The following is a 17,542-nucleotide window of genomic DNA, read 5'->3' on the forward strand; positions in this document are numbered from 1 at the left end:
CCTGGGCAATATAGTGAGACCCTGTCAATTAAAAAAAGAAAGTGGGCCGGGCACTGTGGCTCATGCCTATAATCCTAGCACTCTGGGAAGCTGAGGCGGGCGGATTGCTCTAGGTCAGGAGTTCGAAACCAGCCTGAGCAAGAGCGAGACTCCGTCTCTACTATAAATAGAAAGAAATTAGGCTGGGCGAGGTGGCTCATGCCTGTAATCCTAGCACTCTGGGAGGCTGAGGCAGGAGGATCGCTTGAGCCCAGGAGATTGAGGTTGTTGTGAGCTAGGCTGACACCATGGCACTCACTCTAGCCTGAGCAACAAAGTGAGACTCTGTCTCAAAGAAAAAGCAATTAATTGGCCAACTAATATATAGAGAAAAAACTAGCCTGGCATGGTGGTGCACGCCTGTAGTCCCAGCTACTTGGGAGGCTGAGGCAGGAGGATTGCTTGAGCCCAGGAGTGTGAGGTTGCTGTGAGCTAGGCTGACGCCACAGGACTCACGGTAGCCTGGGCAACAAAGCGAGACTCTGTCTCCAAGAAAAAAAGAAGAAAGTGCATAAGTATATGTAGTGGGCCACCTGTGTTTTTAAAAGTCTGTGAATATATGTGTGTATATATATATGTGCATATCTACACATATTTACATCCATAGAATCCTTCGGGGAAGGTAGGATGAGAAGCATTGCCTATTTCCCTGTGTGTACCCTCGGTCTCCTGTAAATTTAGGGCCATGTGTAAGAGTTGCCTATTGAAAATAACAACTAATTTAAAAATGATGATGACAGTCTTCAGTGGAATTCCAGGGACCTGATACAGCCGGATGGCCCTGCCCGGAAGTACAGGTGGCAGGGCTGGTGGGCTGTGTATCATGCTAACTTACCCATCCTATATTTTTTACAAATATAGGTTGAGTTCCCTGAAGCCCGGATTTATGAAGAGACCCTGAACATTTTGCTGTACGAGGCCCAGGATGGCCGGGGACCTGACAATGCGCTCCTGGAGGCCACAGGCGGGGCAGCCGGGCGCTCCCACCACCTGGATGAGGACGAGGAGCGGGAACGGGAGCGCATCGAGCGTGTGCGGCGGATCCACATCAAGCGCCCGGATGACCGGGCCCACCTCCACCAGTGAGCAGGCGAGCCGGCCCAGCCACCCTCTCGTGCCGCCCCTCCCTCCCCGCCATGCCACACTCGGATCCCACGCGGGCTCCCGGGCACCTTCCACTCCCCCTGGAGCCTGGAGAGCCTTTTGTAACAAGCCAGATACTTATTTTGATACTTCTGGAGAAGGTGAATTGATTGTCTCGACCCAGGTCTGTGCAGCCCTATTGTCGAGCAAGCTGTGTCTAAGGTCTCTACTTTTCATGAGAATCCGCGAACGTTTGGAGCCAGGCTTTCTTGGTTCTCAGAGGGAAAGAATGAATGAGCATGAAGCGTTTGTGAGAACTTTTGTTTGCAGTATTTATTTTTGTGGGTGTTGACGATGAATTTGGGCATTTGGGTGACACTCTCTTAAGGATTCAGTTTGACAGTTCCAGGAGGAGTTGTCGTTGGTGGCTACCAGGGGTGTCTGAGCTACCTATTTCATATATCATAACCCTCCAGCCCTAGCAGATAGGCTCCTGGTTCCGGTGTGTTTTGCCCCAGCACAATATCCACTGCTTTGCTAGAAGGCCATTCTACCACGTGGTTTTGTGCTTAGACCTTGGTGATAATTGCAGCTTGTAGCAGTGGAAATGTGACCTCATAAACCTCTGAGTTGCCATTAGTAGTGTAGCTTTGGGTGCAAATCTTCCTTTAAGGGGCAGGCCTTTTGCTGCCTTGACTGGTCTCTGATTGAGTGCTGGCTGGGACTCTACGTGCCTTCCTAGGAGCAAAGTGTTCTCTGGCAGTATTTAGTCTGCTCCTGGCTCCTTCAGTTGCTCTCCTTGTTGACCTATTCAGTTCCAGGAAGGCCATCTGACCCCGTGACTGGCGTAGCTCACAAACTACTTCTCCAAGAGATCGGTGCCTTCCCCTTGAAGCTGGGCTTCCTACTGCAAGTGGATGCCCTGCCCTTTGCTTAGCAATTCAGTGTGGCCCAAACTTTGTCCTCCCCCTGCATCTAAGCAGGGACACCCCCACAATGCCAGCCCCCAGGGAGCTTCCCTGCTATAAACACAGTCGTCACCTGGAGAGCCCCTTCTTGTCTTTGCCTCTGATTCCTACACAGAGAGTGGCCAGCAGTGTACAGGTTGAGAGAACGTGCAGATACCTTTGGCTCTGGTTTGTGTCGATGTTCCCGTTTGTGTAAAGGGATGTGTGCGACTGCTGACGGGGGAACGTGTGCTCGTGGGGCACAGGTGGCCTGCGCTGGAGTGTGGCTGGCTGCCTGGTGCTCATGTAGGGTGGATGTTCAGTTACCTACCTCCTAGCTCCTCTGCGCCTGCAAAGGAACAGAAGCGAGTCGTGACTGATAGGGGTTGTTGAGACTAGACTAGGTAGAGTAGTTACAAGGAGATGTGCATGTGTGTTAGGTGATGGATGGATTTGTCTGCTTATCAAGGGAATCGTTAGTTTTATACCAAAGGTATTAACACGGGCAGCCTTTGACACATGTATTCCAAAAAACGAGTTTATATTTTGAAATGGTTTTTACAGCTTAGACTTTGTACGTACTGCCCTGCCTATGACAGCTGTATGCCTTTATTTTGTATCCAGCAGCAAAGCCTACAATAAAACTGTAAAACAATCATGACTGAACGTAAAAATCATGCATCGGGTAGACACTTCTTAAACTGTTGTGTGGGAAACTTTTGTATTAGGCCATTTGGATTTTATTAAGTGCTATGAAAAGAGGGCTTACAAAATAATGTTTCATAAATATTTTATACTGTTTAAGTTTTAAATACCAACCCTTTTGGGTTGCACTTTTTTAGAACGTTAAAGTGAATGTCAGTTCTGATATTTTCTGTAGGAATGGAAAAGCCATTGTATAAATTGTTTTTTAAATGTTTATGTGAAGAAGTTTGTGGAACGATCTGTTTTATTTTGGCTTCTATGCCTTATGACCTAATGTTTCTGGCAGCTCTAACTTCACTTTTCTTCCAACTTTGCACCTGTAGTTTTGAACCTTTGCCTCTTTGGAATATGAACAGGTTCGTAAAACATTCCGTGGTGAGCGATACTGTTAGCTGCATATAGCCATGAGCTGACAGACGTGCTGGCTGGTCCAAGCGCTTATCAAATATCTTCTGTCATATGGAACTGATTTTTCTTATGTTGGCACTAAGGGCAAAAGTCAATATTTGTAATTTAAGAATGATCCAAGTGAAACACTGGCCTAAAATTTGGCAAAAAGAGTAAGGTTTTATTACATTGCAACAGCTTACAATTTAAAAAGCAGCAGCAGCTTTTAGTCTGTTGTAATCAACTTTTTTTTATATATATGTCATCTGATTGTGGTGACTGGGAGATTGTACCCAAGACAATTCCTTACCTGTCGTCTTCTGTCACTTTCCTGTGGTGGATTAGCTGGCGGATCCCCGTGCAGGTACCCCAGCCCCTGTTCAGGTGTATTTGCTGTACCTCACAGCAGCTATTCAGGACAGACGTGTGAACAGCACCCAGCCCTTCCTCTCTAGTATGTGCTGTCTTTAGGGCTCCACCCAATGTCACTGTAACACATTTAAGTGTCGTTAATTAACCTTTCTGTCTCTTTGTGCTATGAAAAGATGCTGTAAGTTTTAGAAGTAGTCACTGTGTGTTGTACAAGCATTTGTGGACATATGTAAAATAAAAGTCATATAATGCTTCTATTTCAATCTGTTCTCTGGGTCTTTTCAGGAATGCCCAGCGACACTGAGCCACGGAAAGTGCGGTTTACAGCAAGGCAGAGCCCCTACCTTACCACCTTAAAAGTTGCTCAGCGTGGAAAGGAAAGATGAGTCATTTTTCTGTAGCGTATGAATTTAAACACAGAAAGGAAGTCTTGGGTCAAAGGTGCTCCCACTTGTGCAAAAGCAGAATGAATCAGCTGGTGTTACCACTGATTTAATAGTGGGGGGTGGGGACTCATCTCACCATCTGGGACCTTAATCCAATTCTTTGACACTTTTTTTTTTGAGACGGTTTCACTGTGTTGCCTGGGCTAGAGTGAGTGCCGTGGCATCAGCCTAGCTCACAGCAACCTCAAACTTCTGGGCTCAAGCGATCCTCCTGCCTCAGCCTCCCGAGTAGCTGGGACTACAGGCGTGCGCCACCATGCCCGGCTCATTTTTCTATATATATTAGTTGTCCAATTAATTTCTTTCTATTTTTAGTAGAGACAGGGTCTTGCTCTTGCTCAGGCTGGTTTTGAACTCCTGACCTCGAGCAATCCACCATCCTCGGCCTCCCAGAGTGCCAGTACTACAGGCATGAGCCACCGTGCCCAGCCCAATTCCTTGACACTTCTGAGTTCCATTTATTTAAAGCAAAACTTGAATTTTGTAGGTTTATGAAATTGTGGCCATAGGGGTTCTCAGTAAAGGCAAACAGTCACAAAATTGTTTGCTGAGCACTTCATAACAGGTTTATTGTTATGCATTTATATCATACTTTACAAATTTTTATTTTACAATAATTTGTATTCATTTATTTTCCATCCTGCTTGTTCCAGTTCAGGGTCTCGGGTGGCCTGAGCCCAACTCGGGGCACAAGGCAGGAACTCACGCTGGCCAGGATTCCACCCCACTGCAGAGCACGCTCACACCGGGACCACGGAGCTGTGCCAGTGCACGTCCTGGGGCTGAGAGAGGAAACCCTCCCAGACGTGGGGAGAATGCGCAAACTCCACACCCCTGGCCAGGCATTTTTTGTCATCAAGGTTATAATGACATAATGTTATTGGAGAACCTGCTGCTATATATAATATTTCATTGTGTCTTGGGGCAGCTTGACAAAGGTGGAGTTTCTTGCCCACTCCATAATGATGTGCTGAAGTGCCCATCAAGTGTAGGTACGACTGGGGATGTTGAAAACCACCCCCTCGGGTGGCCTGCGATTGCTCCTAGAGGACGACATTTTAACATAGGGCAGCAGGAGTTAGGCTCTGGCGTAACATGCCCCTCAGTTCTTCAGGTGCGATTCTCTCCCCAGTGCTGCTGGGATCTCTCCTTCAGGGCTAACTGGATCAAATTCTGCTTCCTTGGTACTTTCCTCAGTTGGAGCAAAAACGATGACGGTAGAGGTCAGACGTCATTCTCTATCAGGACTTCCTCCGGACCGACACCTGAGAGAGAGGTACGATTCAGTCTAGAGACCTGTCGGCTCCCTTCGCTGGGAAGGAAAGCGGTTATCACCATGAACAAGGTGGGTCTGGATGGGGCTGTGAGAGGCCCACCTCAAGACACACCAGAGTCAGAAAGTGGCTCACTGAATCCCACTAGCATCTTCAGCTGGGGCCAGCCAGGGAGAAAGAGACACTGCGACTCCAAAGGAGAGCATGTAAACTGGAAAATCACCTTGTAGTTTATATCCCAAGTGATCCTTATTTTCCCTGCCCCTGAAGGAGTTGGGACGATTATGTTGTAAAAGATACTATACTATTTACATTCATAAAATGATTTTATAGGTAAATAGGCTAAGTTTAAATGTATAGGAGACTATTCCATGTTGATAGACCATTTTTAATTGGTTTGTATCAATAATTCTCAGCATAAATATACATCTTAAAGGTTCAGCTCCTCCTGCTTTTAACATGTCATTTCCCAGCAACATTGGGTCAAAACCCGCTCTGCATACTACCTTCCAGCCAGGACTGTGGGGACCCTCGGCCCAGGGAGGACAAAAGTTCCTGAGTGCTCAGTTTCTTCACTAGCTGGCAGTGGATCCCCTACCTCCATGCTCATTAGGCCTGGGGACCTCTTACACATGCCGGAGCCCTGGGCACACCCCCAGCCACTAAGTCATTGTATTTGGGGGTGGGGCAGAGACAGGTGTGAGAGCCATGGTAAGAAGGCATAAGGCCTTCTCCATCCACTGAAAGGTTGGACTTTGACATTTTAAAACTGAAATATTCAAAATCATCTCCTGGTTCACTGACAACTAGTGTTTCTGTCACCCTTAGTAGAGTACAGTGGCATCATCATTACAGCCTGCAACTATTGGACTCAAGTGATCCTGTCTCAGCCTGCTGAGTAGCTGGGACTACAGGTGTACACCACCACACCCAGCTATTTTTTTCTTTTTCCCATTTTTTTGTAGAGATATGGGGTCTTGCTGTGTTGCCCAGAGTGGTCTCAAACTCCTGGCCTTAAGCAGTCCTCCCACCTTGGCTTTCTAAAGTGCTGGGATTACAGGTGTTAGCCACTGCACCCAGCCCTTTTTTCCCCTTTTCATTCAGTGTTTACCTCTGGGACCAATTCCTATCTTGCAGAATCAGGATGGGGAGAAATGAATTAGCTTCTGATTCTAGTCAATCTACAGGACTGAAGTTCAATGTTCTCACCTAAACTTGTTTAACCTTCCTCTCTAGGCACAACTACTTACCACTGTTAACCGTCCATTTTTATCTTTATAGACTTGTTCTTCCGGTCCAGTGTCGAAAGCTATTGTGCCTTCTTTTCCAGGGCTAATATAAAACTGTAAACTTAAAAGACACAAAGTGACAAATTACTAACATATTCTGTTCTCTTCCAACACCCTTAAAGTCTGCAAAAGAAATTCACTTATGAAACTTCAGTAGTTTCAGGATCAGATTCCTGATTTATTGCATGTTTGAGCAATGCAAAGAAGAAAACCCATTTTTATAGCTGGGCAACTGATATGTGCCATGCTGACACTCATGGGACAAAATAGTCCCTCGGAGGGACAGCAAAACACACACTTTTCAGTTTTTGCTTGATGAGCAAATTTGTAACAGCAAAAGTATGAGGAAAAAGAAACAGAAGAGAGCCCGCCCTTGAAGCATCAAGCCTGAGCCTTGGAAATCTGTACCCTGTCACTGACAAGCTCCGCAGCTTCGGGCCTACTGGTTGACCTCCCTGTGCTCCACTTGGCCTTGCCCATGAAAGAGGAAAGCTGGCACCTACGTCAGAATTGTTGAGAGAATCAAACAAGAGTAGATGCTGTGCCAGGTGTTTTCCTTTTATATCCTAATCCACCGGCACCTATGAAGCTGTGGCCCAAACAACTGTCCCCCACAGCAAGGGTGTGACCTGCTCTGGCTTAGAGGTCCACCTTTTACATAGTGACAGCTTCCCTCGGGAACACAGCTACCTCCTTTGAAAACTCTATGGGGAGATTTTCGCTTCCTGAGGTCAAGGAGTGATCACTGACATCTTCACTTCCCGGGAGCCCAAGAGCATAGGGATGAAGACAGAAAAAAGTTCTTTATGGGAGACCACAAGGGGACACCACTCCAGGTTCGCCCCCACCCCTTGCTGGAAGGTGGTGCTCACTTGTTTTGGAGGGAAGGGGCAGGTGTGGGTGAAGGGATTAGCATTTGCATCTTCCCTCATCTGTTAACAACCATTTTAAGGCTGAATGACTTCCTGGGCTGAAGATGAGGCCACCTACCTTCCTTGAACGACATTCACAATGTTCTCCTTCTTAGCCAGCATGACGAGTTTAGTGACTGCTTCAAAGACGTGTTCACACTGTAAAATGGCATCCCCCTGCGGTAGAGAGGTGGTGAGGTGTGGTTTCAGTATTAGCGGTTTACAAGAAACACACGCTCAGATGCTGAGGTTTCAGAGCCGTCAACTTAACATTGGGCCGTGTGCTGTTTTTCCCCCCTTTTAGCAGAGACTGGTGGCTGTCAGTTACCTTTTGCTTGTTGTCCTCGGGGGAAACGTGAATGACTAAGAATCCATCGCTCAGATTGCTGGTGGAGATACCTTAAGACAGAGTTAGAGGCCAGGAAGTGAACAGTGGGACATGAATACAGAAAGAAGAGATGTGCCCAGGCGCTCCCTGACCTCGTGCTTTCCTCTCCTAGCTGGGCTGAGTGGGATGAAGGGCATACTCCACAGAGCAGCCTGCTGTTGGGCTGTGATCTGAGGAAAAAGGTCATTACAGAAGAGGACTGCTGGCCAACCTGAAGGGCGCTGTTCATACTTGCGTCAGAAGAATAGGCCACACTGTGCAACATCAGGCTTACCTGGGCACCTTATGCTTGGGTCTCCCATTCAAGAGCTTCGCCACTGGTCTTTCCATTGTTGAGTCAACTCTGAACTGTTTTAAAGATCGCACGCTTCTTACCTTTGAGGGCCGAGTACTCTATTTTCTGCTTGATTTTGGCAAGTTCCACCACGTAAGCTGCTTTGTGAGTAAGGATGAGTTGCCGCTGCCGTGCCTTGAAGCCTTTCCTGTCGTATTTGATCACTGGGATACCGTACTGCAAGGAGGTTACCGTCATCGCAAGGGGAAGGTTACCCCGAGTGCTTGCTGCTCAGAGTCCAGCAAAGTTACTCCAAGCTCTCAGGCTCAAACAGGTTTTGCATAAACAGATTTTTGTCCTGCACCCTGGCTCTCAGGGGGGAGGGAAGGGAGGTTTGGATGTAGCTGTACCCTCCTGCATTGCCCTCTGAGAAAGTCAAGGCTAAGCCCGGCCTCCCGGGGCTATTCTCAGAGGTCAGAGGAATGAAAACCTTCACAACCAGAGAGTCTTCCAGGCAAATCGCACAGGCTCCTATCCCTCCAGGGAACCAAAAGGGGCAGAGAAGCCGCCGGAGCACATGGTAAAGGCAAATATTCACCTGCTGCCATGTGCCAGGCCGAAGCCCATTGACTCATTCCTCCCTTCAGGGACCCTGTCATCTATGTTCACAGGACATCAGAGGTAACCTGCTCAGGAGCTCACAGCCACCGAGCCACAGATACGGGAGGTTTCAGGGCTAAGTTCATGGCTACATTTCATTCAGTTTTGTAAGAAAGCAAACAAAGATGGTTTCCAGGGTGACAGAAGGACCAACCATAAGAACAGCAATGGGTCTCTAAGCATCATGCATCCCCCATGTCACAACTGAGAGCCCCGGCCCACCCAGCTGTACCCCTGCATTTAAATAGTGCTTCTAGACACTCTATGGAAAACACACCCCATTCTCAGACCTCATAAGGGAGTTGTGTTTGTGGCTGAGGACACGCTGCCTTACCTGGATTTTCTCATTGCTAATGAGTTGAAGCACTTTGGGGTTAATGTCGCCGACATCTAGGGAGGAACGAGAACACCATGAACCATCACTAAATACTAACCCTTGGGAAAGTCACTGGGATCTGCTTTTGTATGTTCCTCTGTGCCGAGCTCTCAGCTGAAGAAAGAGCTGTCAGGAAATGCTAGAGCCAAACATCTTCCCTTGACTTTAAGAATTGGGAGGCCAAGTACACAGAAAAAGTACTTACCTATCCGACTGTCGGCAAAGGGTTGCTTCAAACTTTCCGCATAGCCTTCCTTCTTTCCCCTGAATAGTTCACTCGTAACCACCTTCTGCTCCATCTGTAATACATAATTGAAGGCATGAAAATGGTCTCCCTGGGGCTCTGTGGGATAGGGGAGCTTTAGACCCTCTATTATGTATTTTGTTGGCTAAGCTGTAGGGGAACACATTACTGGCTTTGGCCAAAGTGCCGTACAAATTATACCCATAGGGCCTGGGGTTGACAACTCTGTTGGTCCCTTTACTTGCACTGGTTTCCTGAAAGCGGGAGTTTTCAGGACTTCGGCGATGGGCAGGCTAGAGCCTGCTGTCGTTGTGAGTAAAGTTTTATTGGAACACAGCCACGCCACCCATTTACAGGTTGTCTGGGGCTGCAACCGATCATGTGGCCCACAATGCCCAAAATATTTACACTGTAGCCCTTTACAGAAAAGTCATGCAGATTTAGACCCTCAGCAGAAAGGGGTCCTGCATCTTTTACAGTACAGGAGCCATCTGGATTGTTCCCATGGGAACAGGAGCCATGCTGATTATAACAACAGCTGACATTCAGTGAGGGCTCTCTGCTATGTGGTCATGCTCACGGCATCTGTGAGGCCTGCGGCTAGCATGGCCCTGGGCTTAGAGGTGAAACAATGAATGAGGCCTTCTGACGCAGTGCGGGACCAGCCCTGGCCGCCCCCCACCCCAGGGTCCTGCCTCCCTGCAGATAGCACTTCCCTACCATGGCTCTCCGCTCGGCCGAGATCCCCCGGCAGTACTTCCGCACCAGGTTCCTCGTGCACATTTTCCTGAGCAGATCTGACGCCTGTGTGGAAAACACACCACTTTTCCACCTGCCTCACTCACACCCTGTCTCGGGCTATGACAACCAAGATAGAACTTTTTAAAACACAGTTGAACTCAGATTTAAAGTACAGCGTTAATGGGAGGCCAAGCCGGGCGGATTGCTCGAGGTCGGGAGTTTGAAACTAGCCTGAATGAGACCTCATCTCTACTAAAAATATATATACAAAAAATTAGCCGGGCATGGTGGCACATGCCTGAAGTCCCAGCCACTTGGGAGGCTGAGGCAGAAGGATTGCTTGAGTCCAGGAGACTGAGGGTGCTGTGAGCTAGGCTGATGCCACGACACTCACTCCAGCCTGGGCAACAAAGTGAGACACTGTCTCAAAAAAATAAATAAATATAGTGTTAATATTTCATAGTCAAAGCCACTAACCTTCCCATCTTGCTCTAACTTCTCCCTAGTGCTTAACTAGTGGTTCTCGAATGTGTTTATGAGTCACCTGAGGTGTTGGCTATTAACAAGGTTCTCATGTGAATCCAGAGCAGGACCCAGGAACCTTATAACAGACCGGACTCTACGTTCCAGCCGCAAGGGGTCCCCGGATCATCTTTTGAGAAACACTGTCGTAGGAAGGCTACATCAAGAATAGAAACCATTCGAAACCAGATCTCCACTAGCTTTATAATGCCATTAAGGAGATCACAAATTCTAAGGAGTTAAATGTCTTGTACAACATCCTTGCAAAGAAGTGCTTTGCTAAGGCAGCTCTTTCAAGCCAAAGGGAGGCGGCATGAATACATGCAAGAGGCCAGCTCCATCTGTGCCCACATCACAACATCTGTCCTTACATTCGCCAAGATGCCAGGGGGCCTCAGCCAGCTCTTGTCCAGGACGTTCTTTGGAACATGGTACCGAAGATTCAAGATGTAATTCTTCCGCACAAACACTATGAACTCCTCATTGTCAGGACAAAGGGGTTTATTGCGATTGATGAATCCCTTGATAAACCTAAAAAGGAAAGTGTTTTGTTAGTTTCTTTGGCCCGTTTCTTCACTGAGATGTATGTTCTATCCTCATTGGTTTGATTCAAAGGAGGCCAAATGGTAGAGATTGTTTAAGTGACCACACAGGCCAGTCTGCCCCAAAGGTAGGATCTATTTCACCCACACTGCTTATTATTTTGAGCAGCTTGAATTAGTTGCCAATTTAGAAAAAAATTGGGAGGTATTCCATAAACACTAGATTTCAGCTTTCCTCAAATGATCTGGTAGTATTTGCCCACAGAAGCAGTCAACTAGAACAGAGTAATTTCTGCCCCCTTTGAGATGTCCTGAGTGTACCAGTTTGCCACAGTCTCTACCTTGCCCTAGTGTCTTATCCCAGCTCATGGGACTTACTCAACCTTCACCTGCCCGGCCTCAGAAAGCACTTGACTTTGTGATTTTTGAGCTAGGCTGAGACAAATGACAAATGTACACAGTTGTGATTGCCATCAATTCTGGAGCTCGGAGCAAAGACATGGGACTGAATTCCTAAGGGCATCCTGGCGGGAAGGTCTCTTTTCTACACCAATCAAAAAATCGTCACAAACTCATCCACGACCATCCTTTGCAGCACACCAGCGTCGAGTTGGTCCTCCTCCTTGTACTGGAGAACTTACTTTCTGATAATCTGCACAGCCCACTTCCTCCTCTTGGCCTCTCTCCGAGCCAGGGCTCCGCGCCAGTACGTTTCCAGTACAGTGGCTGAAAGAGGTCACTGCTGGCATTAGAAGGTGAGCACAATCACATTTAAAGACAAAAGGCTTCTCTGGAAGCATTCACCTGCTCAACAAACAGCCGAATGCCCACTCAGCACCCAGCTAGCCCCAGAGATGCAAAGTCGGATGAACGTGGTCAGTTCTTACCTGGGGGCGCCCAGATGGACAACTGAACCAGGGACACAGAAAAGACAGGGTACTGTGGGAAGCTTCCAGAAATGCCCCCAAATTATAGGAGGGGGTCAGTTTCCTGGTGCCTTTTTCAGGGAGAGGGGTGGTACTTGTGATATTGTAGATTAGTGTTTTGATTTAGTTGTCTACATTTAAATATCGAGATAAACTGGGGCACACAAAAACTAGATGCTGGCCGGGTACAGTGGCTCACGCCTGTAATCCTAGCACTCCGGGAGGCCGAGGTGGGAGGATTGCTTGAGGTCAAGAGTTTGAGACCAGCCTGAACAAGAACGAGACCCTATCTCAACTAAAAATAGAAGGAAATTAGCCAGGCATGGCGGTGCATGCCTATAGTCCCAGCTACTCAGGAGGCTGATGCAGGAGGATCGCTTGAGCCCAGGAGGAGTTTGAGGTTGCTGTGAGCTATGATGATGCCATGGTACTCTAGCCCTGGCAACAGAGCAAGACTGTCTCAAAAAACTAGATTCTGGCTTGTCTCCCAATTTTTAAATGCTTCAGATTTTTTCAGTCATTCAAAATTTTAAAATGCTTTTCTCTTATTCCTCAGAGCAGTATTTTTTCTATACAAAAACAAGCAACTGTAAACAAGAAATGTCCATCAACAGAACAGCTCAGGGCCTGCCGCTGGTTTATGTAAATCAAGCTCTATTGCAACACAGCCGCACCCATTTTTTGAGCTACTTCTGCGCTGCAGTGGCAGACTTGAGCAGCTGTGACAGAGACCATATGACCCACAAGTCTAATATATTTACTATTATGCCAACCTCTGCTAGAGTGAAGTACTATGCAACAATGAAAAGGAATACATCTATACCCATCTGGTTGAATTTCAAAAACAATTTGTAGAGTACAAAAATGTCACAAAGATGCCAACAATATAATTTTGTTAAGTCCAACACATGCCAAACTATAAATATATTATTTAGAGATACATCCATAGATGGTAAAACCATAAAGAACAAGTCTTTGTGGTTATGATAACATTCAAGAGAGTAGTTACTTCCAAGAAATCTTTGTGGCGGGGGGAGGGCCAAGGGTGTTGTGTGCAAACGTGACTGGCAAGTGACAAAAGGGAGGGGCTTCAAGAGCACTTGAAAACCTTTTCTGGAAATCTTTTAAAGGTGCTCTGTTGTGGATCAAATAAAACATGCCTGGGTGGTTGGGTACAGAGGTTCATTCCTATAATCCCAGCAGTTGGGGAGGCAGATGTGGGAGGATCGCTTGAGTCCAGGAGTTTGAGACCAGCCTGGGCAACATAATGAGACCCTATTTCTACCAAAAACAGAACAATTAGCTGGGTGTGGTAGTGTCTCGGGAGGCTGAGGCAGGAGGATCACTTGAACCCAGGAGTTTGAGACTGCAGTGAGTACTCTAGCCTGGGAGACAGAGCGAGACCCTGTCTCAAAAACAAAAAAACAAAAAGCCATGCCTGTGGAACAAATACAGGCCATGGCATTAGACTCTCCGTTGAATCAGGTGATGAGAAGGGGCCCCTGAATTGGGCCCCGAGGCCGCCCCATGCCAAGGTTTCCAGGACAGGCAAGGGAGAGAACTGGCAAGTGGATAAGGAGGGAAAGGCTATGATTCTGGCTCTGCAGCCTGGCGAGTTTCTGTTTGATTCTTACCTGCTCGTCTTTTTCTCATGTATTCCCTCCTTCCTTGGCAGCCTTTGTAGGTGGCTTGAATTCTCGCAACTTAAAAGAAAACTTTTGGTGAAATGGCTTTTCATTTGTGCATCATCTTTGAGGTTGTGACCTCCAGGAGGGGACGTCAGAAGGGGGCCTTAAAGGCCCGTGATGTCGTGACAACACGGGAAGCCCATTCAGCACAGCAGAAGCGAGAGCCGGCTGGTTACGCAGAGCCTGGCTCCCAGCCGCTGCCCGGTAACCGGGCTTTCCTTTGGCCTTTCTCTTTCCTTCCCCCAGCGTAGGGGACACCCCAGTGGTGAGAACCCCCAGTTCCATGACAGGCGTTACATTTCATCCTCACACCCCGCCCCATAAGGTAGGTTCCATCAGAACTTTTGACAAATGGGCAGTTTTAGTGAACACACTTGCCAAGATCAAGGCAAGGCAGCTACTGAGGAGGAGTGTGGACCCAGGTCTGAGTGACCACAAAACCCACACTCGCCCTGGGCTTCTCTATCCTGCACCCCGCCCTCCATACAAGTGACTAAAGTCCCCCCAGAGGCCAAGCTCATCAAGGGCCTCACAGAGCAGCAGCATCTTGTCCCCCGGCAGCTGGTTAGAGACGCTGACTCAGGACCCCGAGACCCGTCTGAGCCAGCACCTGCCCTTCAACCAGATCCCCAGCGGTCAGTGCCCACAGCCGTGGGGGTCACATCACAAGACCAAGCCTTGACGCCAGCCAGACCCCACATAGAAACCCCAGCTCTGCTGCTGCTTACTAGCTGTGTGGGCTTCAGCAAGTTACCAGCATCTCTGTGCCTCAGTTTTCCCAAATGTAAATTGCAGGTGACAATACCTACCCTCATAGGCTTGTTCTGAGACTAAAAGGAGATCAAGGTATAAAGCACTTAGTGTGCACCTGGCACACAGCAAGCCTTCAGATCACTCAAACATGGTCCCTCTTGACAGATCAGTTGTGATTTCGAGGGATAAGCCCCCTCTGTCCAGTCATTTTGACTTTTAAAATTTTTACATTTCCACCTCCCCTGCCCCCCGCCGTCAATCCAACTTTTCGCATTTTACCATTCACAACACACACCCTGGCTGCAGGCTTTGCAGCTGTACCTTCCAACATCAGATACTAACACAAATGAAGTTTTTAAAACCTTCATTTCAGGGGGGGAATGGTCTCCCAAGGATTTAGGTCCTGACGGTACACAACAGAGTCTGATGCAAACTAGAACTGAGATGGCACTACTACCTTTTCGTTTCTGCCTGCATCTGTGGCTGCCCATCCCCCAACATTCGTGAAGGCATAAATTCACCTGTATCTTATCGTAATCCCACCTCTTGTTCCTGGCTTCCAAAGCGAATGCTCCTGACATTCTGTCGGACACCCATGTTTAAGATGCATCCCCGAGCTAAGCTTGTTCATTTCACATTCTACTGAAACCAGGGCAGAGAACTCGTACCTAATTGATGTTTACTAAATTCAAAGGCATCTTCGGTCGCAAACAGAGTCCTGGGGAAACGAATGAATATTTTGGTCCTAGAAGGGAAAAGAAATGTTTTCATTATTAATTGGTCAGTCGCCATCCGTAGTGAGTGGAACAGTGTCCCCTGCCCCCCGCTGCAAATTCCCTTCTACACACAACCTCGGCACGTGATCTTATTTGGAAATGGGATCTTTGCACAGATGTGATTAAGGTAAGGAGGGACATGAGATTGTACTGAATTAGGGTGGGACCTAAACCCAATGAGAGTGTCCTTAGAAGAGACAAAAGGACACACAGAAAGACAAGGAAAGGCCATGTGAGGATGGAGGCAGAGACTGCAGTGATATGGCCACAAAAGCCAAGGCACCACCAAGGAGCTAGAAGAGACCAGGAAGGATCCTGCCATCGGGGCTCTAAAAGGCAGCACATCCCTGCCAAATCCTGAACTATGACAGCATAAACTTCTGTGGTTTTAAGCCAGCCAGTTTGTGGCCATTTGCCACGCAGCCCTAGAAAATGAATACACCATAACTTGAAGTTGCTTCCAGTTATGTTCCTGGGCTTTAAATGGTGAGACAAAGAATAGGTACCCAAGCTTAAAAGAAGATCCCATTAACCGACCAGCAGAAAGAAATTATAATACCAATACTGATCTGGGATCGCCGGCCCCTGCCCTCCGCAGTTCCCAGGGCAGCCACCAGGGGCAGCAGTGTGTCATGCCACGTGACCCCACAGCCCCATCCCAAATTATGGAATGTGAGACAGACACAGACCACCTCTGACCCCCACACCCCCTGCCTCTCTCAGGATGTGCTGAACCCGATTCCCCTCAGGGGTTTGGATTAAGTAACTGATTCTCAGAACAGGAGCCTAAAGACAGAGGCCAAGGTGGCCACAGACAGCCGCATACAGGAGGTTGGAGGTGGCAGTGAGGGCCCTCTGCGAGACTCTAAGGCAGAGATCTCTGAAGCGGGGAGACTCTACGGCCTGGGAGCAGATCCTCTTCATGCTTGGGCACTGTTCCTCACAACCACATTGACCCTGACCACAACGACTAACAGAACAGGCTCAAACTGTCCCAACCCACCCCACCGAGCTGTGCCCGAAAGCTTCCAACGTGGACGAAAATCCTCTGCTCACAGGCAACTACGACCCTATAGTTAGGATACCCGGAGTTCTAGAACGCTGCTCTCCGGGATGCTAGAGATGATTTCACATCCAATAGGTCCCTGCGTCACCTCTGGCAGGTCATGCATACATTTGAACGACAAAAGAATCTAAGCACACAGAGAAAACGTGGTCCAGCCTGGTCCCCTCTTCATTTTGCAAACAAGAAGGCTGAGTCAGGTTTAGAACCAGGGCTCCCTTTGTAACTTCATCTCTGACGGGCAACCCTACGAGACCTTCCAACCATCAGGGCTGCATTTAAATTGCACAGAAGCATCTGCTTGTCCACCTACATAAATGCCAAGGAGATGGGTCTCCATGCTCTGGGTGGATACAGATCAATGAGGGAAACACTTCGCTGGCACGGAGAGAGACCATCTATCTGGCAGTGTGTGGCAGTCACTTACCTCCCTAACTTGTATTCCTCGGGTCTGTAGCCGATGTATTTGATGAGCCGTTCCACGCCCTCTGCTGGGGGCCCGCGCCAGTGCGGCCAGGTGTCAGGGCACAGGGACTTGTACCTGTACCAGGGGAGGAGAGGGACATCTAGAAGCCACGGTGGTATCTTACTGTAGCCCTCCCCCTGCCCCAGAGCTCCGCTTAGCTCCGCCGCGGCGTGTCAGCCACTCCGCACATGTTACCATCTCATCACTCGAACTTTCTCGAATTCAAAGATTCGCGCTTGGCAAGAAATAAGAGAAACTGTTTCAGTAGAGTGGGCGGGTTGGCTTGTCTTCACAGAGCAACGACATCATCAGACACAGCCCAGGTGACTCAATTCCACCCCTAGGGATCTACCCAAGGGTTGTGAAACCCGGGCCCACACAAAAACGTGCAGTCGAATGTTCGTAGCAGTATGATCCGTAATAGCCAAAAGGTTGAAACGACACGAATGTCCATCAATGGACAACGGAAGACAGAGACAAATGCAGTCCGGCACTATGCTTGGGAAGTGACGAGGGATTTTTTTCCCCAAGGGTCATTTTGGCTCTGATGACGACTTAAGAACCTATGGGCCAAGATGAAAAGCAACACAACTGGACCAGCTGGTCTGGAACCAGACTGCCTGGCCCAGCTCAGGAGCTGCAGACATCATTTCACCTTCTTACCTGTGCA

The 17,542-nt window shown here is 48.2% G+C and overlaps 2 protein-coding genes across 4 annotated transcripts in view; one reads left to right on the plus strand and one right to left on the minus strand.

Annotated features, from left to right (window-relative positions):
* The window catches only part of KCTD10 (potassium channel tetramerization domain containing 10), a 29,344-nt gene extending 25,554 nt beyond the window's left edge, over positions 1-3,790 (plus strand). For all 3 annotated transcript variants that reach the window (XM_020283035.2, XM_012756520.2, XM_012756519.3), the window contains exon 7: positions 901-3,790. In XM_020283035.2, the coding sequence (XP_020138624.1) occupies positions 901-1,125 (225 nt within the window). In that variant the 3' untranslated portion in view covers positions 1,126-3,790. The remainder of the gene's footprint in view (positions 1-900) is intronic.
* Positions 3,791-4,534: 744 nt separating this feature from the next.
* The window catches only part of MYO1H (myosin IH), an 87,965-nt gene continuing 74,957 nt past the window's right edge, over positions 4,535-17,542 (minus strand). Inside the window, exons 21-33 of the mRNA XM_075996815.1 lie at positions 16,834-16,947; positions 15,236-15,312; positions 13,761-13,829; positions 11,842-11,926; positions 11,030-11,189; positions 10,116-10,199; positions 9,357-9,450; positions 9,110-9,165; positions 8,217-8,352; positions 7,782-7,852; positions 7,533-7,630; positions 6,504-6,603; positions 4,535-5,244 (exon numbers count right to left, since the gene is read on the minus strand). Coding sequence (XP_075852930.1) covers positions 5,221-5,244; positions 6,504-6,603; positions 7,533-7,630; positions 7,782-7,852; positions 8,217-8,352; positions 9,110-9,165; positions 9,357-9,450; positions 10,116-10,199; positions 11,030-11,189; positions 11,842-11,926; positions 13,761-13,829; positions 15,236-15,312; positions 16,834-16,947 — 1,168 coding nt within the window. The 3' untranslated portion in view covers positions 4,535-5,220. The remainder of the gene's footprint in view (positions 5,245-6,503; positions 6,604-7,532; positions 7,631-7,781; positions 7,853-8,216; positions 8,353-9,109; positions 9,166-9,356; positions 9,451-10,115; positions 10,200-11,029; positions 11,190-11,841; positions 11,927-13,760; positions 13,830-15,235; positions 15,313-16,833; positions 16,948-17,542) is intronic.

This window comes from Microcebus murinus, chromosome 22 (genome assembly GCF_040939455.1).
Source record: "Microcebus murinus isolate Inina chromosome 22, M.murinus_Inina_mat1.0, whole genome shotgun sequence".
In the NCBI taxonomy this organism is placed as follows: Eukaryota; Metazoa; Chordata; class Mammalia; order Primates; family Cheirogaleidae; genus Microcebus; species Microcebus murinus.